The sequence below is a fragment of the Myotis lucifugus genome, unplaced genomic scaffold, assembly GCF_000147115.1.
Source record: "Myotis lucifugus unplaced genomic scaffold, Myoluc2.0 scaffold_692, whole genome shotgun sequence".
Classification (NCBI taxonomy): Eukaryota; Metazoa; Chordata; class Mammalia; order Chiroptera; family Vespertilionidae; genus Myotis; species Myotis lucifugus.
The window spans coordinates 168435-193102 of NW_005871740.1; the positions used below are offsets into that span (position 1 = coordinate 168435).

Sequence of the window (24668 nt, forward strand, 5' to 3'; positions counted from 1 at the left end):
GAGAGAAAGGGAGAGGGAGAGAGAGAGAGTTAGAAACATCAATGATGAGAGAGAATCATTGAATAGCTGCCTCCTGCATGCCCCACACTGGGGATCAAGCCCACAACTCGGGCATGTGTCCTGACCAGGAATCGAACCATGACCTCCTGGTTCATAGGTCGATGCTCAACCACGGAGCCACGCTGGCTGAGCTCATTTCTTTAATGAGATATGGTCAGTGGGGGTGAGGTCACCCTCTGGGTTCCCTCCTCTGTGGCTAGACAACCTACCCAGGAGCCCTGAGGGTTTGGCTGGAGATGAGGCTTTCCATGAGCTCCCACCTTCCTCCACTAGATAGTTCCCCAGCCCCACTCCACCCCCAACCTCCATATTGCCTTTAGGAGGTCTTCACTGGTGTTGGGCGCTCCCTGTGCCACTCAGAAGTCCCAACCTGAGTCCCCTGCTGCCTCTGTCTCCCTGTTGTCGCTAGGTGATCTATTGGCCACGAGTGAGCAGGACATTGGCATTAAGCATAGGAACCCCTCTGAGTTGACTCAGAGGAGCCAAGCTCCAGCCCACATTCTCTATATTACATTTACATAACACCTGCCACTTCTCAATCTCACATTGGATTCCCAAAACCATGCTAGGAGGTAGACAGTTCAGACATGTTTACTCCCATAACTGGAAGCGGAAACCAAGGTCCAGACCAGATAAGTGATCTCAGATCCACACAGTGGACTGGCAGTGGCACCATATCCTGGCCTCCTAACAAGGCTCTGTCCAACGAACACACTGCATAAGCACGGTTTTCATTTATTCTTGGGCAGCAAAGTCCAGGAATGTGAGGATCTCTGTTTGCTTTGTTCATCACTTAATCTCCAGTGCCTAGGCCCGTGCCCAGGACATAGTGGGTGTTCATCAAGTGATTTGTGAATGAGTGAAAGATTCTTGGGAGGGAGGGAGTCTCCTTGCTCTGTGCTACTTACTGTGGCCTTGTCCCAGACCCATGCCTGGATTCATGCCAAGGCCCTGACCTGACTTTCCTTAATTGCTGGGGTTCATTCTCTCGAAACTGTCTTTTTCTAGTGTCTCCATTTTACGGTATTCTCCATTTTCATCATGGGCTTCTGCCTGGCTCTGGCATGGACATTCCTGGTTGGGCCATGGATACCCACTGGTGAGTACAGCTTGGAGGAGAATCATGGCTAGGAGCAGAGGAACCCAGCATCTTCTGGGCTTCTCCAAGGACAGAAGCTGTATCACATTCATTTCTATGCCTGCTCCCTAGCTAACACCGTAGCCTGCAGGTGCTCATCTCCAGCGTGTTGATTGTGCCTTCCTTTCATGTCAAGTATGGGGCCAGGAGAGCAGCTCTGAGATCCTGTCCTTAGTCTGAGTGGGTGACTCTTTGGCTAATGAGAGTCCTTTTCTTTGCTCTGTTTTCTGAGTTGAGGAGAAGGGGAGACTGAGCCCTATGGCCTCCACCCCAGACACCAAATAGAAAAAGATTGGTTAGACACAGAAGCAAATAAAGGATCTTGGGGTCAGATTGGACTGAATGCTGACTTCCGCCAAGGGAAGTCACCAATGTTCTAAAACAATATGATTAGGAAAAAAATCCACAAGCGTTTCATCTTGTTACCTTTGGCTTTGGATAGTCTCTTACTAAAATCTGAGGCAATTCCCTATAGTCTGGGTCTCTGAGGAGGGAAGTGGGTTTAAGGTGCCACAAATTAGGTTAAAAGAGCAAGTCTGTGATCATCAGGGGCAGGGATGCAAGAACAAGGAGCAAAGAAAATCTGTGAAATGATCTGTCCTGACTGGCGGCATAGGGTGATGAGCCAGCCCCGGCAGCTTCTCCCTTGCCAGAGCTGCTCACGTTTGCATTTCTTCCAACCTTATCTATGCCTTGGCCTTAGATTTTCCTTTTCTCTTGCCTCTAATTCCCAAGAGGCGTTCTCCCCCATGCCCTCCCCAACAGCTCCCATCCCTTGTTCTGCCACAAGTTCATCTTATTTTAGAGATAGAATGTATGTGGCTGCCCTATTTCTGCCCCAAGTCCTGATCCTTAGTTGGGTTCTGCAGGGATGGAAAATTTTTCCCTTCATCCCTTCTTGATTCTTTGGCTTCTTTACCATCCTAAGCTGAGGAATGGGATAGTGGTCTGGGGCATCAAAGGGGAGAAGGGAAATTCATAAGACAATAGGAAGAGCAGATATCTGGTTAGATGTTTGCCCTGCCATCCAGATCAAAAGTTATCTCTGGTATTAACCCTCTTTCTGGGCCAGGCCCCTACCTAATATTTTTTAGGTGGTTGAGAAAAGGGTAGGTTTTTCTTGAGTCTGCTATATCTTGATTGCCTTCAGCTCAAAATAATCCACATGCCAAAGTGACATATTTTGGGGTCACTTATTCTGCTCCTCCTCAGTTCTTTGCTCAAATACCAGGGCCTGAGTCATTTTTCCTCTCTGACCACCTGGTGTGTGTGTGTGTGTGTGTGTGTGTGTGTGTGTGTGTGTGTGAACTATGGGGCAGGAGAGTAGCTCTGAGATCCTGTCCTTGGTCTGAGTGGGGAGACAATCTGAGGAACAGGCCTCCTCTGGCTAATGAGAGTCCTTTTCTTTGCTCTGTTCTCTGAGTTGAGGAGAGGGGGAGACTCAGCGCTATGGCCTCCTCATTTGGGGAAAGGAATCTGACTGGTCATCTGATCTACTGACCAGAAGGACCCCTGCTATATTTCTGATTCTGGATGCTTCCCTCTGCCCCCATTGCCTGAGTTCTTCCCTCAGCAGCTGAGTACTCCCTCCCAAACCCTAGGTTTTTGGAGCAAATAGGGTCAAGAGGAGGAATTATATGGGGGACATGTTGACCCCCAAAGAGAAGGGGGCAAGGTTATCCACTTGACTATCAGTCCCTGATCCCACCCAAGAACTGGAAAAAGGATCAAAACCACAGCTCTGTGGCCCACATCCTTGCCCTAGGCTCTGCTCAGCAGGAGAGGGCCAAGCCCCTGCCCCTGCCTGGGGATGGATCAGAGAATGACATGTCCTTTCCTGGGTGGAAGAATGGCTTGCTCTTTGGGGGTGGCTGGCTGTTTGGGGGTGGCTAGCTCTTGCTCTGTGTGATGTCTTAAGGCTTGGAATGGCTGCTGTCCTGCCATGTCCCCCAGGGAGCTGAGGTGTGAGAGTAATAAAAGTCTCTTGCATCTCCTTCTCCGTTGCCCCTGTTCTTCTGCTTCCTCTTTCTCTCTGAGGCATTTGTCAGCACACTGCACATGGCTACCTGGCTACAATCCTGAAGTGCTCCCTGCCATATCTGACCCCCTCCCCCCAACAGCTTAAAGATTGGGCTTGAATTTGAACATCACTTTGCTCTGATTGGCTCCCTCTGTACCCTAACCTACCTCCCACATCTGTGCTGGATGTCCACTTTCTGCTGACCCAAGTGTCAGGCTCACAGGACACAGATTCTGCAGGCCTGCCCATCCGCTCATGTACTGACTTGCCCAGCTGCCCCTTCCCTCCATCCTCACACAGGAGCTCAGAATGCTATTTCCTGGGAGGTGCAGCGATTTGATGGATGGTACAACAACCTCATGGAGCACAGATGGGGCAGCAAAGGTAAGTGAGAGTCAAGTGGATACCGAGCCAAGGGTTAGGATGGTACCCACTGCTTAGGGCAGCAGTTCTCAACCTGTGGGTCGCCACCCCTTTGGCGGTCGAACAACCCTTTCACAGGGGTCGCCTAAGACCATCCTGCATATCAGGTATTTACATTACGATTCATAACAGTAGCAACATTACAGTTATGAAGTAGCAATGAAAATAATCTTATGGTTGGGTCACAACATGAGGAACTGTATTTAAAGGGCCAGAAGGTTGAGAACCACTGGAAGGACTGGCAGGCACCAGCAAAGGCTTATCCATTCCCAAGGTTTTAAGATCTGTGGTATGGAGGAAGCCTGGGAGAGAGGAGGTCAGAGAACCCCTCTGAGGATTGGTCCTTGTCCCTACCCATCCCATTGCAGGCTATCGGCTGCAGCGCCTGGTCCCAGCCACCTATGCAGATGGTGTGTACCAGCCCTTGGGAGAGCCCTACCTGCCTAATCCCCGTGACGTCAGCAACACTGCCACGAGGGGCCCTGCAGGGCAGGCCTCCCTGCAGAACCGCACAGTGCTGGGGGTCTTCTTCGGTAAGGGCCTCAACCTGTAGGGGATAGAGGCCAAGGGGATCAGCTAGACACCTCTGTGTCTGAGGGTGACTAAGAGAATGAGGGAGAGAAATGTTGGAGAGAGATGGGGAGAGAGATGGAGGGGCTGGCAATGAGGTGGGGTAGGGGTGGGAGCAGAGGGTTAAAGTCTGGTTAGAAGAGGAATAAATGTGCCCCAAGTTGAGCTGTTGACGGGGGTGGGGGTAGAAGCAGGAGCATGAAAATAATCTGGTGGGGACTCTTGGTGGGATGCTCTTCTCACTCTTTGCCTCTGTGGCTCCTAAGACAGGCGCAGTACAGGGTTCCTATCCTGGCAGGAGGGCTGGCGGGTGTCGAAATGGGGTCACTAGGGCCTAGTGACGGGTTTGTTTGTTGGCCCACAGCAGGAATGCCGGGCTCCTGCTAGTTATTCCAAATGCCTACACCTGCTTCTCAGTGTCCACCAGGCCACCAGGGCTGGCGGGCCCTCTGGGCGGGCTGCTCCCAGCGATGTGTTGGAACCCATGCTGCCAGGCACACTCACTGGGCACCTCCCAGTTACCAAGGAGAGGGCCAAACTGTCAATGAAAACAGTTTGGACCAGGGTGTAACAAAGCTTTGGGAAGGAATGGGTGAGGTCAAGGCCGGGACTTGCCCCATATGGCTGTTGAGTCTTTTGCAGCTAGGAGAGGGGATGGGGGTGGGGGAACTAGCTACCTGGGGGAGAAAGGAGAGTGGGCTTCCCTGGCCCTAGCGCCCCTCCCCTTTGGCGCAGGCTACCACGTGCTCTCGGACCTGGTGAGCATAGAGAGACCCGGCTGCCCCGCCGAGTTCCTCAACATCCACATCCCACTCGGGGACCCGGTGTTCGACCCCGACCGGCGCGGGGACGTGGTGCTGCCCTTCCAGAGGAGCCGCTGGGACCCCAAGACCGGACAGAGCCCCAGCAACCCCCGGGACCTGGTGAGATGGGCAGGTGGCCAGGCAGGAGCTGGATCCCAGGCGGGTGGGGCTCTGGGCTCCGGGTCTGGCAGGGTCGTGTGCGGAGAGGCCCTGGCCCTGGGCCCCCCTTACCCGCCTCGACTACCCCCTTGCTCACCTGTCAGACCAACGAGGTGACGGGCTGGCTGGACGGCAGCGCCATCTATGGCTCCTCGCACTCCTGGAGCGACGCGCTGCGGAGCTTTTCTGGGGGGCAGCTGGCGTCGGGGGCCGACCACGCCTTCCCCCGGGATGCGCAGGAGCCCCTGCTCATGTGGACCGCACCCGACCCCGCCACGGGACAGCGCGGGGCCCGGGGGCTGTATGGTGAGGCCGCGGGGCGCCAGGGCGGGCGGGAGGGCGGGGCGGGCTGGGGTCTGCGAGGTGGCGCTCCCCTGGGTCACACCCGCTCCTCTCCTCCTGCGTCCCCCTGGCGGATGCAGCCTTCGGGGCCGAGCGAGGGAACCGCGAGCCCTTCCTGCAGGCGCTGGGCCTGCTCTGGTTCCGCTACCACAACCTGTGCGCGCAGCGGCTGGCCCTCGAGCACCCGCGCTGGGGGGACGAGGAGCTGTTCCAGCACGCGCGCAAGAGGGTCATTGCCACCTACCAGGTCAGTGCCACGGCCCTCCCGCCCCACCCTCCTGCCCTGGTCCACGGGGACTCTGCTCCCCTGCAGAGCCCTCCATCCTTGGACACCGGCCACCCAGAAACACCCTTTACTGGGACAGCTGGTGACCCGCCTTCCCTCGCTCTCAGGACCCCCTGCTCACGTGGAGAGCTAAAGTCTAGGGATGACAGAGAGGCTAAGTGCCACTTACACAAGAGATTTAGCTGCCTCCCCCCCCAATCCCTTGTTCCTTGTGGGAGAGGCTCAGCTCCTCTCCCACTTGAGTTGCCTTTCCCATGACTGCCCCTGCCTGGTGGTCCTCTCCCACTTAAGCCTCCCCTGGCTCAGACCCTCCTGGCCTGGCAGCTGGAGCCTTCGCCCCACCTTTCCTCTCTCTTGACCCTCAGAACATTGCTCTGTATGAGTGGCTGCCCAGCTTCCTGCAGCAAACACCCCCAGAATATACAGGTGAGGGCATGGGGGGCACCTGTGTTGAGGGAGGTTGTGGTTAGGATCCATAGGCGGAAAGAAGACAGGTGGATGCCTGTTATGGGAGGATGGAGGGTTCAGGAGTTTATTTCTCCTATTCCTCCCGTGGGGCAGGGTACCGCCCTTTCCTGGACCCCAGCATCTCTCCAGAGTTCCTGGCAGCCTCTGAACAGTTCCTCTCCACCATGGTGCCCCCTGGCGTCTACATGAGGTAAAGGAGGGCTCAAGTGTGTGTTGGGAGGTGAGGGGGCGGCAGGTGGGGGTGGGATTGTCAATTGAGAAAATTGCCCTCTTGAGTCTTCAGGACAGGATTATCAGGGAACAGTGAACAAGGAGGGGAAGAATAAAAACAATTGTTTAAAAAGATACATTATTGTGGTGTTTAAGCACTTTAGGTCCATATTCCTGCAACTGGTGTAGCTCTTCATTCTCCAGTTTAAGACTGGCTAATTGAGGCTCAGAGGCTGAGTCACAAAGCCTGCTGTGCTGAACTTGACACTACCCTGGGGCACTTTTAGCTGTAAATACAGAACTTGGCGCTTATAAACCTTTTGGAGAAATTATAATAAAAATGTGAACCTGACCAGTGTGGCTGAGTGGTTGAGCTATGAACCAGGAGGTCACGGTTCGATTCCCAATCAGGGCACATGCCTGGGTTGTGGGCTCAATCCCCAGTGTGGGGTGTGCAGAAGGCAGCCAATCAATGATTCTCTCTCATTATTGATGTTTCTATCTCTCTCCCTCTCCTTTCCTCCCTGAAATCAATAAAAATATGTATTTTTTAAAATGTGTGAGAGCTGAAGAAAATATAGGCTCCAAAATAATAAAAAGGGGACTTTAACTAAAAACAATTAATTAATTAAATGTATACAAAGCAAAGCATATCAGTTTATTTTTTTTACAATTGCATTATAATTTTTTTGAAAATAATATATAAATTTATTAATAAATAACAGTAACAAAAGGATATAACAACAACAGAGGCATGATATAAAAACGACAAAAACATGATAATGAAAACAACAAAAACATGATATAAAAACAACAGTGATGCAAACAATGACTGATAAAGGGATTAAACTTATTCTAATATCTCCCTGTACACCACATTAAGAGTGAAAATACTTTCAGAGTGCTTGGCTAATTTCCCTTGTGATGAAGTACTTAGAACTTTAACTGTAACATCACATGCTCTTCAAACTCGAGAGAAAGCAACATATAACTGACCATGTGCAAAAACGGGTTCAGGTAGGAATAAGCCTACTCTGTCTAGAGTTTGTCCTTGTGATTTATTAATAGTCATCACAAATGCTGGCGTCACGGGAAACCGTCGTCGAATCAATTTAAATGGGAGGCCAGTGTCAGATGGGGACAAATTAATTCTTAAAATCAGAACAGCTTCTCCCTCTGAAGATCCTGTTAATATTTCAGCTTCGATAATGTTAGGTCATAATCTTTTGATAATAAATCTGGTACCATTACAAAGACCCCATTTACTATTGAGATTTCTCAATAGCATGATGATTGCACCCACTTTCAATTTTAATTTATGACACGGCATTCCCTAAGGAGTAATACTATTCAGAAATTCCATGGGGAAATTTTCCTTTGTTTCTTTGTTATGGGGTGGGGCCACAACATTAGTAACAAAGAAACAGAATTAAAACGTTATTGTGGGTAGCCGCTACGGTGTTTTGGACAGGTTCAAGCCTTGGACTGATGAGAGGGCACACTCCTCTCATTGCCACGTGCAAGTCCCAGCTTGGAGGGCAGGGCCCTCCCAGCACAATTATAGCCAACAGCTGTAGTTGTGAGCTTGAACCTATGGTCCGAACACATGGCCCCATGTGCCTGAGTGATGTGGGCTTGATAGAGTTCAGGTGCATGTAGTTGAGTAGGATTGAAACCCGGGAGAATGTATGTAAAGATCTTGATCTCGCTCGCAGGCTCACTCAGCTCGCAGGCTCACTCCTCAGCTCGAAGGCTCACTAGCTCGTGGTATCATTAACACTCCTCAGCTCGAAGGCTCACTAGCTCGTGGTATCATTAAGTACTCCAAGGTTTGATTAAGTAGCTCAGGAGGCTCTTGATTCTTGAGATCCTCTAGTCTGCTGTTGGAACTCTGTATAATATTCTTTATTGCAGTCAGTGTATGCTTAATTTCCAGTTGGTCCTTTTTCATAACCTCGAGAGTCTCACTAGATTTCTTGAGGGTTTCACTCAATTTATCAGCAGTTTCTAGAAAATTCTTGAAAAACCTTGTAAGTGTGGTTTTGAACTCTATATCCTGTAGTTTGCTTTCCTCCATTTCTGTCATTTGTGACCTGTTTCTTTGTCTCTGCATTTTTTATGCTTCCCTGTGTTGATAGAGTGGCTTTCTGTGCTAAGTGTCCTATAGGGCCCAGTGGCTCAGCCTCCCCAGTTACCTGAGGTGGACACTCTTGGTGCACCCCCTTGTGGGCTTTGTGCACAGTCTTGTTGTAGTTAAGCCTTGATTGTTGTAGGTATCACTGGGAGGAATTAACCTCCAGGCCAATTGGCTGTGAGAATCAGCTGTGTCTATGGTGGGAGAACTTCTGTGCTGGAGACACCCTTCTGGGGCAAGACTTGCTTCAGTGGGGCTTTGGTGCTCACTGAGTCTGCCCCCTGAGTGTGTCCCTTATGGATCTGAGGAGTTGTGATCTGGATGGTCCCACTCTGACCACTGGGTACACTGGCTCTTGGATCTCTAAGGAGGTGCTAATTTAGCCCCTGCCTGAGGCTACCCAGCAGGAGCTATGGAGAGATCTGCTGATTCCTCTTCTTGGTTTGGGGTTTGGAGGTGCCTAGATGAGGCCCAGCTGTGAAGCAATGCAAGCTGCTGTGGGGCCTTGGGTCTTCTTCTGGATGTTCTGGGTCTCTCTGACCCAGCTGCAGTTTGTTAGGTAATTTTCAGATTGCAAAGGGCCAGGCCTTTCATATGCAAAAGCCTCTGAGCACAGCTTGAGTTGGGCGGGGTCTCAGGGAATCAACAAGGTGGAGAGAGCAAACAGCTATGGCTGATCCTCAGCCCTGCCCTAAGAGGCCCAGGGTCTCAGTGTCCCATGGTAATTGCTGCAGGCACCTCTGAGAGAAAGCCACCCTCGAGTTCTGCCCGATGCCAGACAGTCCAGTTTCTCCCCAGAGACTCTCCCGGAACTAGAGTTCAGAGCAGTTGGGAGCTTGAGACTCCCTCCCGATTGAAAAAGACAACCGTGTCCTCAGTTGCCAGCCCTTTCCACATGCGCCTCCATCCCTCTGCACTTTACTTCTGCACCTCCTCTGAGTCTCAGTGTGCTTTTCTCTTTCCTTCTAGTTGTAGAATTTCCACTCAGCCAGCCTTCCTGTGGTTCTGGATGCTGTCCATTTTGTCTTTTAGTTGTATTTTTGAAGTGGTTGTGCAAGGCAGCAATTTCCGGTGTTTACCTATGCCATCATCTTGGTTTCTCCATTGCCCCATTTTGCTTCCATTAAAAATGTCTGTGTATTTCCAACCCTCAGCAACCGGCTTCCACCAGCAGAGGCAGCCTGCGCCCTGGGCGAGGTCACCTCTGAGGAGACAAGGGGCCTGTGGCTGCGACAAAGGTGGTTGTGAGCACAGGGGCTGAGGTTGGGGCCACATGAAGGCTCCAGGGTCGTCACGGCCTGGCAGGCCGCCCACGGGAACCCGCTCAGAGGGGAGGGACGCCGGCCTGGGCAGGGAGGGGCCCGGATGCTGAGACGGCGCCCCTAGGATCGCCCTGGCTAAGCCTGACTAGCTCACGCTGGCATCGGCAAAGCCCCCTGGGCCACCGCATCAGCCACCAAACAGGAGCAGATCTGCATTATAATTTCAAAAAAAAAATTTTTTCTGGAACAATTTCTGTTGTTCCACTTATTTATGCATTCGCTGATTGTTCCTTTTATGTGCCCTGACCGGGAATCAAACTCACAACCTCAGCATATCAGGATGATGCTCTAACCAACTGAGCTACTGGGCCAGGGTTGGAACAATTTCTGGATATGCCTGATGATGGCCAAGGAATCATAGCAATTGAGTTATTCATAGACAAGTAATTTCAAACCCACAACCTTCTGGTGTATAGGAAGGCACTACAACCAACTGAGCCACCTGGATAGGGCTTAGACAAGTAATTTCAAAAGAACAATTACAAATTCGTTCAAAATGTCTATGTACATGTGGAAAGAGAAAGAGAGTATGAGCAAACTCTATGGGTGCATTTTTAGATATTTGGTCTGATGTGGGAGAGAGACCTCCCCAAAATCAGATTGTTCAGAACCTTCCCTGAACACATACCACCTCAGGGAAACCATGGCCTGGCCCCTCGATACAGCCTGAGAGACCAGAGCTGATGCCTGACATTAGGACCCTGGGGTCTCAGTCACCACTCCCCTGCTCCTTGCATTTCAGAAATGCCAGCTGCCACTTCCAGAGGGTCATCAATCGGAATTCAAGCGTCTCCAGAGCTCTCCGGGTCTGCAACAGCTATTGGAGCCGAGAGGTCAGAGCTGGGGACATATATGTGGGTGGGTATGTGTATTGTGTGTGTTTGTGTGTGTGTGTGTGCGCACGTGCACACACACATACACATGTATTAGGGTATGTGGTGAAGGTGGGCAGTAGGGCTGAGACAGCCAGCAACTGGGATGGGCTGGGGTGGAGGAGGCAGCCTGGGGACCAAAGCCATCTCTCCTACCAGTGTCTGAGATGACCGGGTAGCTGTACATGGTCAAAAGTCAACCCTCTATTCTCACCTCAGGACTGTGCAAGTGTGGCTCTACATTTATTGCTTCCTCAAGGTTTTTCTTCTCCCTTGACAGCTCTGAGTCCCCTGTAAGCCTTGGAGTACCCCAGTCATCCCAGCCCCCAAAGAAACTCTCCAGTTAGACTTACCTAGGGCAGCAAATGAATATGTTTCTGTGGGTTGGAGGCAAGGAGAAGGGAGGGATTCTGAGAGATTACCAGGGATAGTCTGTCCACCCAAACCAGGTCGGTGTGGGTCAAGAGCATTGATCATTAATTTAAAGCAAACTCAGAGTTCATAAGAGGGAAGTGAGGAGGGAGGAAAAGAGAGAAGAGGAAGGCATAGGATCAGAGGCATGGGGCTGAGTTTAGAGACCTCAGTGTCCTCCTAATCCCTTTTTATTACTTTATTAATTTTATTTCATTATTTTTAAAGTTATAATGCCCTTTTTAGTAAGGGGAGGACACTGAATTCAGAGAGATCCTATCACTTGTCCACAGTCACACAGCTGGTTACCAAACAAAACAAGAACCAAGACCTATATATTCTAGTGTCTCTGTCAACCATGATCTCAAGTCTGTTTCTAAAAATAGAAGAAATAATGAATAAATAAACAAAATGAAATAGAAGAAATCAAGTGTTTGGTCCCTTGTGCTCATGGAGACCTTCCTCCCTGAAAGGTCTGGTCAAGGGCTTTGGATGAGGACATCACTCACTGTGAGTGGTGAATCAACCAGTGGAAGAGGAATGGCCCACCAGTTTGGGAGTGAACAGCAGGACTGAATAGAGAACGTAAACTATAGGTGGAGGGAGTCTGGCTGCCCAAATTCTGGCCCCCTTAGCCACACTCGTCTCCTCTCCTCACTCCCATAGCACCCAAACCTACAAAGAGCTGAAGATGTAGATGCGCTGCTACTGGGCATGGCCTCCCAGATTGCTGAACAAGAAGACCATGTGGTGGTTGAGGATGTGCGAGGTGAGGCCAAGACTGGCCTGTAGGCTGTGCACCCCTGGCCCCTGGGAGGAGGTCCAAGCAGGGCGGGGTATCCAGGGCTGGGAACCTGCGCTGTCTCACTGCTGAGAGAGCTTCTGACCTAATGGCCACAGCTCCCTCTGTACAGCTTACGTCCCATGGGGCTGGTGGAAGCCTGGGGCATGGGCCGGAGGAGCTTTGGTGTTGCTGAGCTCTCTGAGACTCTCTGCTGTCAAATTCACAGATTTCTGGCCCGGGCCACTGAAGTACTCCCGCACTGACCACGTGGCCAGCAGCCTGCAGCGGGGCCGGGACCTGGGCCTGCCCTCTTACACCAAGGCCAGGGAAGCACTGGGCCTGCCTCCCATTACCAGATGGCAGGACATCAACCCTGCACTCTCCCAGAGTCATGGCACCGTGAGGAGTGGTCGGGACCCAGAGGGCAGGGTGGGAGGGCCATGGGAACACTGGCCTGAGACACAGAAGATGGGCAGTGAGACCCGGGTACCAGAGACAAGCACCTGCTGAGAGGGGCAGGGCTCACCCACCTTGCTTTTCCCAGTATCACACACCAGGCTGTAGGTGACCAGACCAGCAGGAGTTGGCTTTAGGCTCTGCAGCTGTGCAGATCCAGCAAATGTTTGTTGGGCATCTATTGCATGCCAAGCACTTAGTAGACGTTACTTCATTTACTCTTCCCTGATTCCCTGGGTGTGTAAAGAAAGTTATTGACTCAGGAACAAGTCCTGCCTTTGCGCACTGGTATTCAAGCTGCCTTAGGGGAGTCAGCTCTCACACCCTACGCTATCACCCGCCAACAGACTAGTTTTAGCTCCTTAACATCTTGGTACAACGGGGTTTCTATAATTGATGACAGTGTTATTGCCTTTGCCCTTACTATTTTATAAAATTGTTGGAAAATAGAGAATTGAAAGACCAACAAAGACGTGATACGTGTGTGGGGCTTGTGAACTTTATAAAATCAACATCAAGATAAGAATCAGCGGGCATACCCAAAGTAGCACATCTTTAGCTTCAATTGCACCTCATTGGGATTAAACTGGTCAAGTGCTTATTTACACTGTGAAGAAAAGAACTAAAGTAGAGGTGAGGTAGACTATGCTGCCCATATATTGTTGAAGGCTGTCTTTAAAATACAATGTATACGTAGGGATTTGATTTTTTAAACACTTCTTTAGATCTAAAAAATGGAAACCTTTTCTAACACATCATTCTACCATTTAACATTTGCACTGATTTGATTCTTGAACTTGTATACCTTTCCAAGAATAAGTTACATAGGGGATTGGCTGCCTATTCTATTCCAACTTTGTAAAATAGGCAGCTGAATCTGTGAGAGGATTCCCATAATGAGTGAACTTATGCAAAGCACTCAGAGCAGTGCCTGGGGCATAATAAGTGATTTACTGTTACTGTCATTTATTATTATCCCTAAGGCTGATCCCTGGGAACCATCTCTTTGCCTGAGGGTGATGCGAGGTCCTTACACTCACTCCTGTCCCTTCTTGCCCCAGGTGCTGGAAGCCACCGCTGCTCTGTACAACCAGGACCTGTCCCTGCTGGAGTTGCTCCCTGGGGGGCTCCTAGAGAGCCACGGGAACCCCGGGCCCCTCTTCAGCACCATAGTCCTCGACCAGTTTGTGCGTCTGCGGGATGGTGACCGTTACTGGTTTGAGAACACCAGGAATGGGTAAGGCCTGCCTGGGTTCCCACCTCAGACTCCAGACCCTCTGCCTATAAGCAGCCCCCATGGGCCCTTGACTCCCAGCTGGCACTGCCCCCTCCCCAGTCCCTCTGGGGCTCTTTCCTCATCTGGATCCCTGGGCCTGGGGCCTGCATCTCTCTCCCACTCTGAGAACACCCCACCTCTCTCACCCCCAGACTCTTCTCTGAGGAAGAGATCGCAGAGATCAGAAACACATCCCTCTGGGATGTTCTAGTGGCTGTCACCAACGTGGACCCCAGTGCCCTGCAACCCAATGTCTTTTTCTGGCATGTGGGTGAGTGGCCAAGGGGTGCTTGCAGGGGTTTGGGGTCTGGAGTTTCTTTCCTCCTCAGTTGTGCGTTTGGGTCAGTGTGACTGGACAGTAGACTCCAAGGGGGGAGTGAACTATGGTTGTGCCCTTGGGAACTTTGGATCTGGGCACCAAGGTAGCCACATACAGCTATGTAGGTTCCCCTCTGCACAACTGCAGGTGCCAAGTGGGGGCAGGGCTGAGACTCAGAGAGTCCTGGTAAGGAGACACATTCAGCTGGGATGGGGCTGGGGGTGGGTGGAACACTAGGAGGGCTGAGTGTAGTGAGGGCATCCCAACCCCACAGCAGTAACAACAGAAGGGTTCTGTGTGTATGTGTGTGTGTGTGTGTGTGTGTGTGTGTGTGTACACACGTGCATAGGAGGGAAAGATAGAGGTTGAGGTTCATTTTGGACCCCACTTGTTACCCAAGTAGAAAAACACCACATTCTTGGGACAATGGCAGGGGTAAGCAGCCTCCTCCCCTCTGGTACCCAGAGCCACCACCATTCCCCCTTTCTGCCACCCTAACCGCCTCAGTGATGCTGTGCCTGAGCCCCCAGGACTCTAGCTTTCTCTGCCTCCCCAGGAGACCCCTGCCCACAGCCAGGACAACTCAGCACGGAGGGCCTGCCAGCCTGTGTTCCCCCTGTCATGCGGGACTACTTCAAGGGCAGTGGATTTGGCTTCGGGGTCACCATTGGGACCCTCTGCTGCTTCCCCCTGGGTAACAGTGATGGGCAGGGTGGGGTTGGGTAAAAGATGCAAGTTGGGAGTAGGGTTGGTTCCATCTGTGGCAACAAGCCATGTTCCTCTGGGCAGATGACAAAAACATCAGAGCAGGAGGAGACACAAGAGGTGTCTGACCTGCAGATAAGTTGGCACCAGGGAGAATTGCCCCCCTGTTCTCAGGGCCCAGATTGGTCAGGCGTCCCAGGAATCCACAATCCACAGCTATTTGCAGGAGCCTGGGCCTGTCAGAGGCAATGCCCTGCTGGAGAACCAGAGCTGGGATGTAGTTGCTGGGGCAGAGGCTTTGGACTTGTGTGTGGGTGGACCAGCAGCCTGGCGGAGTGGGTCCAGCTCTAGCTGGGAGAGGACCTGAGTGCTGGAAGCAGAGGAGGAGCCTGCACAGGCATCTTAGATGCTACCCAAACTCCCCATAGGATGCAAAGCAGCTCCCCGCCTCTCTGAAGGCAGCTTTATAATTTGAGAATGGATAGATCTAGGACTTGGGGAAAGCAGGGGTCTTGGCAAAGGAGCCACTGATCTCCCCAGACCTCCCTCTGAGCATCCTACTGCCTCTGCCCTGCCAGTGAGCCTGCTTGTTGCCTGGATTGTTGCCCGGCTCCGGAAGAGAAATTTCAAGAAGCTCCAAGGCCAGAACTGCCAAAGCATCAAGTCTGAGAAGTTCGTGGAGGGCGTGGAAGGTAAGCCTGGGGCTGGCCATGGTGGTGAGAAGGAGGACTTGACTCAGGGCGACAGCCCCTTCCTCCACCTCAGCAGCCTAAGGAAAGGCCTCCTTTTTCTAGGCCTCCTGGCAGCCGGGCAGGGGGGAGGGCCACAGGGGCATTGGGTGGAAGTTGGTCCTGGAGTCCTCCCACCTCTGTAGTTCCTCCTGAAGGTCCCAGAGGAAATGAGATAGATTCATGGGGAGGAGTCACAGAACCTGGACTACATTTTACAGGGTTTCTGTGACTCACAAATTCCCAAGAACTGCTGCTTTGTGCATCTTACACTGGAATTTCAGCCAACAGAGAAGTAATTAATGAAGGTCTAGAGTCAGACTGACTGAGGATTGGAATCTTGATCCCACCAGCTGGGCCTTAGGCAGATCTTTAAGTTTTCTAAACTTTTCATTATCTGTAAAGTAGGAATAATAATAGCACTTACCTTATCGATTTATGAAGACTAAATGAATTCGTTCATGCAAAGTACTTGATGCCGTGTTGGGCACATGGTAATCACTCAGGAAATGGTAGTTATTCTTCTCATGGGACTATTGGGGAGGGGGTGTCCCTCAGGACCCAAGAAGAGGCAAGGAGCTGTGGAGGCCTTGATCTAACCCCAGCTCTGAGCTGGCCTTCTTCCTTTGGGTGTGCCTCCAGCAGGGCAGGCCCGGAGGCCCCAGCTGACCCAGCCCCGTCTCTCCCCAGCGTTGGAATGGCAGGGCCGCAAGGAGCCCTGCCGGCCTGTGCTTGTGCACCTGCAACCCGGGCAGGTCCGTGTCCTGGACGGCAGGCTCTCTGTGCTCCGCATCATCCAGCTGCGGCCCCTGCAGCAGGTCAACCTCATCCTTTCCAACAACCATGGACACCGTACCCTGCTGCTCAAGATCCCCAAGGAGTATGACCTGGTATGGCCCCGCTGGCCCCTGGCTCCTCGTCCACAGACACGGCCAGCCAGGTGGAGGGAAAGGAGCACTGGGCCACACAGGGTTTCTGGCTTCTGGTTACTGGCTGTAGTACCTGATAGGGAGAGAAACTTGAGCACATCTGTCCTGCTCTGGACCTGCTGGATATGATCTCCACAGTCCCCTATTCCTCCTGCAGGCAGTCTGCCCCTCCCTTTCTAAGGCCTCTGTGGCAGGTCCCGGCTGGGATTCCTTGGAAGAAGCTGGGTGCTCCTCCCTGACCCCTGATTTCAGGCTGGAGTGATTTGTTAAAGGTTTCGGAGGGGAGTCCATCAGAGGCTGATCTTCAGCTCTGAGTGTCTGGCTCATGGTCCCCTCAATCCTCTGGCCTCCCTGCCTTCCCCTTCTCCAGTATGGAACACGGAGGGAAGAATGCTTCATACATGTATGTGACTTTGAATGCTACCTCTGCACATAGAAGAAAACCACTTAACCCCTGAGCCCAGGAAATAACAGTGTCTTTTGCAAGGGCTCTCTTTCCAGTGGCCCCAACAAAATTCATATAAAGCTCCTAGACCAGTGGTTCTCAACCTTCCTAATGCCGCGACCCTTTAATACAGTTCCTCATGTTGTGGTGACCCCCAATTTCATTGTTACAAATTGAACATAATTAAAGCATAGTGATTAATCACAAAAACAATATGTAATTATATGTGTGTTTGCCGATGGTCTTAGGTGACCCCTGTGAAAGGGTCGTTCGACCCCCAAAGGGGTCGCGACCCACAGGTTGAGAACCGTTGTCCTAGACCTAAAAGGCCTTGACAAATGGTTGCTCTCCCTCCTGCTGCCTCCGTAGGTGCTGCTGTTTAACCTGGAGGAAGAGCGGCAGGCACTGGTGGAAAACCTTCGGGTGGCTCTGAAGGAAAGTGGGCTGAGCTTCCAGGAGTGGGAGATGCGGGAGCAGGAGCTGCTGAGGGCAGCCGTGACGCGGGAGCAGCGGAGCCTCCTCCTGGAGACCTTTTTCAGGCACCTTTTCTCCCAGGTGTGTATGTGGGATCAGATCTGTTCTTGCACGTCTGTCTATGGTGGTGCCCTTACCTGTGTAAGGCCATGGGGTGACTCCAGGGCAAGTCAGAAACCCTGAAATCACAGCCAAGAGTCAACTTGACTGTGATTTTGGCCAAGTCACCTGACCTTACTGTAAGGAGATGCGCCAGCCCCATTCCAATCCCACCCACCTGTGAGACTTCAGAGAGGCATTTCCTGGGAAGGGGCTCATCTGCATGTGTCGATATCTCTCCTCAGGGCTGCCCAAGTTCTCTGCCCTCACCTAAAGGCTGCAGAAATCTGGGGTGAGATGGGCTTTGCGGGGCAGTGAGAGCCCTTAGCCACTCCTCCCTGGAGGAGTGTAGCTGCCAGAGGCCTAAAGAGGGTATTAGTGCCTACCTTGTAGACATCTGAGAGCCACTGAGAGGTTGTGGGGAAATAAGATAGGAAGAGAAATGCAAGGACTTGGACCCATATCTGGCATGAAAATAAAGGCAGCCTGAGCAGAACAATGGAGAGGAGAAGGTTGGGAGATATAATACAGCATGGGCGCCCACTGAAGGCATTTATCATCCCAATGGGAAGATAGGATGCACACAGAGAGGAAGATAATTGGCAAAGAATGACAGCTATAAAAGTGACCCAGGAAAAAAGTGGTCTAGGAGTTCAGAAATGGTAGTTGAAGCTTCAGGCAGGTATAAAGTCATGGTGGAGGTGAGATTTGGCAAGGACTCAAAGTTGGAAAAGTTTTGGCTCAGAAGAAAGGGGCTCACATCGATGTTTCTCTCTCCCTCTCCCTCTCCCTTCCATTCTCTCTAAAAATCAATGGGAAAATATCCTTAGGGTTTGGCTCAGTGGATAGAGCGTCGGCCTGCGGACTGAAAGGTCCCAGGTTCGATTCCGGTCAAGGGCATGTACCTGGGTTGTGGGCACATCCCCAGTGGGAGATGTGCAGGAGGCAGCTGGTCGATGTTTCTCTCTCATCGATGTTTCTAACTCTCTACCTCTCTCTCCCTTCCTCTCTGTAAAAAATCAATAAAATATATTTTAAAAAAAAATCAATGGGAAAATATCCTCAGGTGAGGATTAACCAAAAAAAGAAGAAAGGAGATACCCGGTAGAAGGGCAAAAAAATCAGTGTTTGAGAAGGAGCAGGGTTGGCTAGCTGCAGAAAGGACCCATGAGGGAAGCTACCATGTAATGGTCATTAGCTGTGTACACCACGTACTCTTCAAACAAGTTGAACTTGAGTATGTACTAGAACAGAGGGTCCCCCTGCTGGGGTGACTCATTGCCAGGGCCCGGGCAGGCACCTCCACTCAGTTCAGGATCCGCCAGGGCTGTGAAAGAGAACTCCCTGTGTTGGGAGGTGAGGGTGTGCTACTGTTTCCTGGGGTAGCTGCCAACCCTTTCAGTGTTTTCAGCTTTCAGATATTTTTCATACAGCCTCTCTTGTTGATTCTCACAGTAACCCTGTGAGATAGGTCCGGCAGGTGAGGAAACGAATGCCGACAACTGAACAGACTTGCCTGAGGCCACACAGTGAGACAGTGGCACCGTTGGGACATGAACCTGGGTCTCTTGCCTCTAGCCCCAGGCTCTTTCCGCTAAAGCACCTTGTTTCCAGCAGCAAGGTTTACCTCATGAAATCACAGCCAGGCTTGAAGTAGGGGCTTCTAGTTGACAGGCAGGAACAACAGGTGTTGTGGTTTGCAGGCTGCTTGCTTCCCTAACCGTCTGTTCTCCTTATGCTGGGCAGCCCCTTGGGGGGGGTGAAGATGGCTCATGATGAGAATTTCCCCTCCCCAAGCCCAGCTTTTTCTCAACCCAGTTGAGCTTTTCTCTCAGTCAAAACTCTGGATGTAAAAGCAACCCGCTCAAGCCAGCACTGATGAAGGCTCAGTTGACTCAGGATATAGCAGTGTCTCAGGAACCCCAAAGGGAGGGCTGTCGCCTGGCCTGGAAAGGACCAGGGAAGGGAAAGCTGTCAGCAAACAAGGCTGCCTCGGAGGCTGCCTCCTCTCCTCTGTGCTGCTGCTTCGCTCTGTCTCTGTGTCTCTGAGCACTTGGAGGAACAGGGTGGTCCACGACTTCTGAGTTTCCTTGTGCTCAGGCAAGACAGACCTAGGACCTCCCAGTCCCAATTCCAGGTCCCCTGCGTGGCTCAAGTGGGCATCCCTGGTCCAGTCAGCTAATGCACGGGGCCAACGTTCTGTAGAATAAATGGCCACAGGGGCCACCCACAGGGCTTATGGGGTAGTGCTTAGGGGAGGGGGTGCTGGGCAGGTACCTTAAAAGGTGGCTCAACTGGCCTTCAAGTCAAGGAATCCCTGTCTCCTTCTCTCCCTCCCTCTGCTGCTGCCCAAGTGCAGGTGCTGGACATCGACCAGGCAGACGCAGGGACCCTGCCCCTGGACTCATCTCAGAAGGTTCAGGAGGCCCTGACGTGTGAGCTCAGCAGGGTCGAGTTTGCCGAGTCCCTGGGCCTCAAGCCCCAGGACATGTTTGTGGAGTCCATGTTCTCTCTGGCCGACAAAGACGGCAATGGCTACCTGTCCTTCCGGGAGTTCCTGGACATCCTGGTGGTCTTCATGAAAGGTAGTGGAGGAGGGAGTGATTGCCCAGACAGGAGAAGATGGAAGGGGCTGGAGCCTGAGGCTGGGGTGTAGCTGACCTGCTGGAGATGGGGAAGCACTGGGGTCAGGTCTCTAGCCATGGCAGACATCTGGGAGCGCCCCGATAGAGTCAGGAAGCAGAGCACCCCTCACTGTGTCCAGCAGTGGGTCACACTAGTGTAAGGCCCCTCCCGGCCAGCCTGGGTTTAGGCAGGAGGTCTGGGCCGCTCATAGGTTCCTCCTCCTCCCAGGCTCCCCTGAGGAGAAGTCTCGCCTTATGTTCCGCATGTACGACTTTGATGAGAATGGTCTCATTTCCAAGGACGAGTTCATCAGGATGCTGAGGTTGGTCCAATGGGACAGCTAGGAGAGTGGGCCAGAGCAGGGACCGCAGGGGGAAGGGTGGGACATGAAGGAAGAAGCAGGAGGGTAAAGAGCAGGGGGCCCCCACCTTCTCACCCACAGAGCCAGAGACTGTTAGAGCTAAGAGGGGGCTTGGGATTTGGCCCATCGGGGTCTTTCCATGTGGGCTCTGAAGGCCTGCCTGGTGGGATGGCCAGTGGGCCCTTGTGTCTAGGCCCCAGGCCCCTTGTCAGGGCCTGATAGCTCCCCGCGCCCAACCCCCAGGTCCTTCATCGAGATCTCCAACAACTGCCTGTCCAAGGCCCAGCTGGCGGAGGTGGTGGAGTCCATGTTCCGGGAGTCGGGCTTCCAGGACAAGGAGGAGCTGACATGGGAGGACTTCCACTTCATGCTGCGGGACCATGACAGCGAGCTCCGCTTCACACAGCTCTGTGTCAAAGGTGAGGGAGCCTGGAGGTAGGGCTGACTTATCCGTTAGGCACAGCAGGCACAGTGCACAAGGCCCATGTATTTGGGGAATCCATGGAAATGTTTTCGTTTCTTTTAAAATCAGAAGACAAGAAAAAAATCATAAAATAAAATCATAAAAGAGAATTAGTATAATAATAATATGTAATGACATATCCAGCCTGGATTATATTCTTTATACCAGGGGTGGGGAACATCTGGCCCACAGGCTGTATAAGGCCTGCAGAATCATTTGGTCCAGCCCTGCCGAGGCATTAGGGGTGAGTTATTTAAATGTTTGACCAAATATAGCAGGCTGATTTTTAAGTTGATAATTTTGTATGGCTGTCGAATGATGTTATAAATATCCAAATGGCCCTTGGCAGAAAAAAATGTTCCTCACCTCTGCTTTACACCAATATAATTATTTTAAATATAATTTTTAATTTATTTTTTAATGGAGGAGGAGGCCCAGGAAGACAACGGGGCCTGGGACCCACAAAAGTCATAATGCAGCCCTGCTGGTGGGGTGTGCAGGGTCAGGATAGCGTGGGGAATGGCAGCTGGAATTCCTCTTTCTCGTCAAAGAACCCTATGCAGAGGGGAAACAGTGTCTCCTCATTACAGCCCTACCCCGGCCATACCCACCTCAGCTGGGGTGTCTGGTAGTGGTGGGTGTTGTAGTTTTGTTTGCCACTTTATTCCCCAGAGGAGTGGTCAGTAAATGTTTGCTAAGTGCATGGAGACCCATGGAGACCCACTTCTGTTGTCTCCCCCTACTTCCTGCCCTTCCTGTGTCTGACTCAGTGGGTGGGGCTAGAATCAGGGTGAGGAGTGGGCAGAGAGCAGGCAGTGCCTGTGGCCTGCTCTGAGCTGTTACTGTGTCTTCACAGCCTGGGATTCTCACTGGGGCATGTTGAAACCAAACCCAGCCCCTCCCAGGATTATGAGGCCCTGGGGGAGCTGAGCAGTCCAGGTGAGAGGGGTGAGTTAGACAAGGCACAGTTGGGTTCTGGTCAGGGCTTCCCCTGCCCAGGTAGGGAGGAGAGTTGGTAGAGTGCAGACCCAGCAAGTCTAATTCTGCAGCTTTTCACCTTTCCCAGGCAGCCAGAGCAGGAGGCACCCAGGCCTGAGGGCAGAGCAGGGGAGGGTGCCTGAAGTGAGCGCAAGCCAGAGAGTCCCGGATATACAGCCCCTGGGGAGGAGGAAGGACCAGGCTTGGGAAAGGAGATTAAGTAGAAGGTTAGCAATGAGTATTTTGTTTGGCATTTTAATGAAAAAAAAAAAAATTATTGGAGAGAGAGAGAGTGAGAGAGAGAGAGATTTGTTGTTCAACTTATTTCTACATTCATTGGTTGCTTCTTGTATGTGGCCTGGGATCAAACCCGCAATCTTGGTGTATTGCAGTGGTTCTCAACCTTCCTAATGCCGTGACCCTTTAATACAGTTCCTCATGTTGTGGTGACCCCCAATTTCATTGTTACAAATTGAACATAATTAAAGCATAGTGATTAATCACAAAAACAATATGTAATTATATATGTGTTTTCCGATGGTCTTAGGCGACCCCTGTGAAAGGGTCGTTCGACCCCCAAAGGGGTCGCGACCCACAGGTTGAGAACCGCTGGTGTATTGGGATGACACTCTAACCAACTGAGCTACCCAGCCAGGGCCCATTTGACTTTTAATTGTTGTACTTTATTGTTTCCTCCAAATTTTACTTTGAAACATATTAAACCTAGAGTTTAAAGGAGCATCTCTTTCTCCCTCACCTAGATTTGTCATTTGTTACCGTTTTTTGCCACATCTGCTGTTTGCTAAACCATTTGAGAGGGGATAGATTACTTTGTTTTCAACACTGATTTCATTAAATTCAGCTTAATCACGTTTGGCCTCTGGCCTGTAGACCAGGGTAATCTTCAGGATTGGTTTAGCACTTGGAAGTGACCTGCAGATTCCCAGGTCTCCTGTGAGAACCTGGATTGGCTGCTCAGTCCTGCCCTGTCCCTAAGTGCTCAGCCCAGACAGGGAACAATGGGCAGCTCCTGGAAGGGTGTTTCCCCCTCCCCCCTCCCATTTTCTTATGAACATTTTCCAACACAGAAAAGTGGAATCTCCCATATATGCACCACCTAGATTCTACATTTAACTCCACAGAGATTTTAAGCTGGAGGGTCATTAGTGGGGGGTTTTGACAGAATGTTTTTAGCAGACGGGTTGCATACAGTTCCTGAACTCCGCCCCATAAGCCTGATTCTAGTCCCAGGAGTGAGACTGAAGGTGAGCACACACTCAGGGGAGCCTGCCTGGCCAGCTTTGTTGCAGGCCTTCTCCCTGACCAACAGTGGCTAGGGCTGCTCCCACTGGGGACACAGGCTGAGGCTGGGGCACCCAGAGGCAGGGTATTGGCCAGGGACCCTCTAGAGCAGTGGTTCTCAACCTTCTGGCCCTTTAAATACAGTTCCTCATGTTGTGACCCAACCACAAAATGATTTTCGTTGCTACTTCATAACTGTAATGTTGTTACTGTTATGAATCGTAATGTAGATATCTGATATGCAGGATGGTCTTAGGAGACCCCTGTGAAAGGGTCGTTCGACCGCCCAAGGGGTCGCGACCCACAGGTTGAGAACCGCTGCTCTATAGTGTCTGGACATTTGAGCCAGGTCCTCCTGAGGCTCTGGGCCCTGAGCTGCTCCCTAGCCCAGCTCTGCATTTTGCAGGAGTGGAGGTGCCTGAAGTCATCAAGGATCTCTGCCGGAGAGCCTCCTACATCAGCCAGGATAAGCTCTGGTGAGCCCTCATCTGGGAATGTTGGAGGGAGGGCTGGGGACCGGGAGTTGCCTTTTTTCTCCCCCAAATGCCTGGGATCACAGCCCCCACCAGCCTACATCAAGCCTTCGTGCAAACCAGAAAAAGACACTTGTTCCTCTGCTGACACAGCCCTCCATTCACCTTTGGCCTGGGTCAGAGGCCCTTGTAACGGGCACAGCTATCTGTGACAGCCTTGTCTAGAACCCCCAGGATGCAACTCATTCTCTATCTAGGTCTCTGGGAATCCTGCTGTCCTCTGGCTGAGAGCTCTGACCCTTCTTCAACAGAGTGGGTCAACGGAGCACCAGGTGGCTTGGGTAACCAAGATCCTGTCTCCTGCATTCCTGTCCTAGTCCCTCTCCCAGAGTGAGTGCTCGCTGTTCCCGCGGTGATGTCCAGGTGGAGCGGACACCACAGAGACTGCAGTGCCCCATGGACACCGATCCTCCCCAGGAGGTTCGACGGAGGTTTGGCAAGAAGTACGCCTGCTTCTTCCCCTAAGCCCAGGCAGTTCATCCATCCTTTCAGCATGCATGCATTGATTACTTGGTGCCAGGCACTATCTTAAGCACAGCCTCATATGAGATAGCCTGGTACACTGAGAACTGCAGTGTCCCACTGCTGAATGGTATAATGGTGGTAAGAGCAAGGGGCTTCAGAGCTCAAGGAAATGCTCACTTCTGTCTGGGAGGTCAGGGCAGGCTTCCTGGAGGAGGCGACCTTTGAGCTCCAGTGTAGAGTGAGAATAGAGATGTGGGATTTGGGAGCTCAGATTGGGAGGGGAGAGGGCTGTCTGTGAGTGAGAACTGGGGTGATGAAGTGCGTCCCCTGGGATGAACTGACCCAGTGACCACTTGCAGGGGTCCCTGCATTGACAGCTCGCTGGAATAGTGTAGTAACAGCCTTTGGACTCTGAGCCATGCTTAGCTTGAGTGACTCGGGGCACTTTTTCTCCCGAGCTCAGACTGGGAGGGGCGCGGGGCTGCACTAGCGGCGGGTCCCTACCTGA

The 24668-nt window shown here is 51.9% G+C and overlaps 1 protein-coding gene across 1 annotated transcript in view; it reads left to right on the plus strand.

The window, feature by feature from the left end:
* Positions 1 to 24668, plus strand: part of DUOX1 (dual oxidase 1) — a 37905-nt gene that overhangs the window by 1314 nt on the left and 11923 nt on the right. Inside the window, 22 exon segments of the mRNA XM_023746538.1 lie at positions 1069 to 1159; positions 3519 to 3602; positions 4010 to 4174; positions 4947 to 5134; positions 5278 to 5479; positions 5596 to 5762; positions 6167 to 6227; positions 6363 to 6459; positions 10678 to 10768; positions 11885 to 11987; positions 12229 to 12401; positions 13520 to 13695; positions 13887 to 14005; positions 14610 to 14747; positions 15337 to 15450; positions 16177 to 16376; positions 17230 to 17415; positions 19793 to 20018; positions 20287 to 20380; positions 20663 to 20838; positions 23569 to 23638; positions 24013 to 24138. Of these exon segments, the coding sequence (XP_023602306.1) occupies positions 1102 to 1159; positions 3519 to 3602; positions 4010 to 4174; positions 4947 to 5134; positions 5278 to 5479; positions 5596 to 5762; positions 6167 to 6227; positions 6363 to 6459; positions 10678 to 10768; positions 11885 to 11987; positions 12229 to 12401; positions 13520 to 13695; positions 13887 to 14005; positions 14610 to 14747; positions 15337 to 15450; positions 16177 to 16376; positions 17230 to 17415; positions 19793 to 20018; positions 20287 to 20380; positions 20663 to 20838; positions 23569 to 23638; positions 24013 to 24138 (3014 nt within the window). The 5' untranslated portion in view covers positions 1069 to 1101.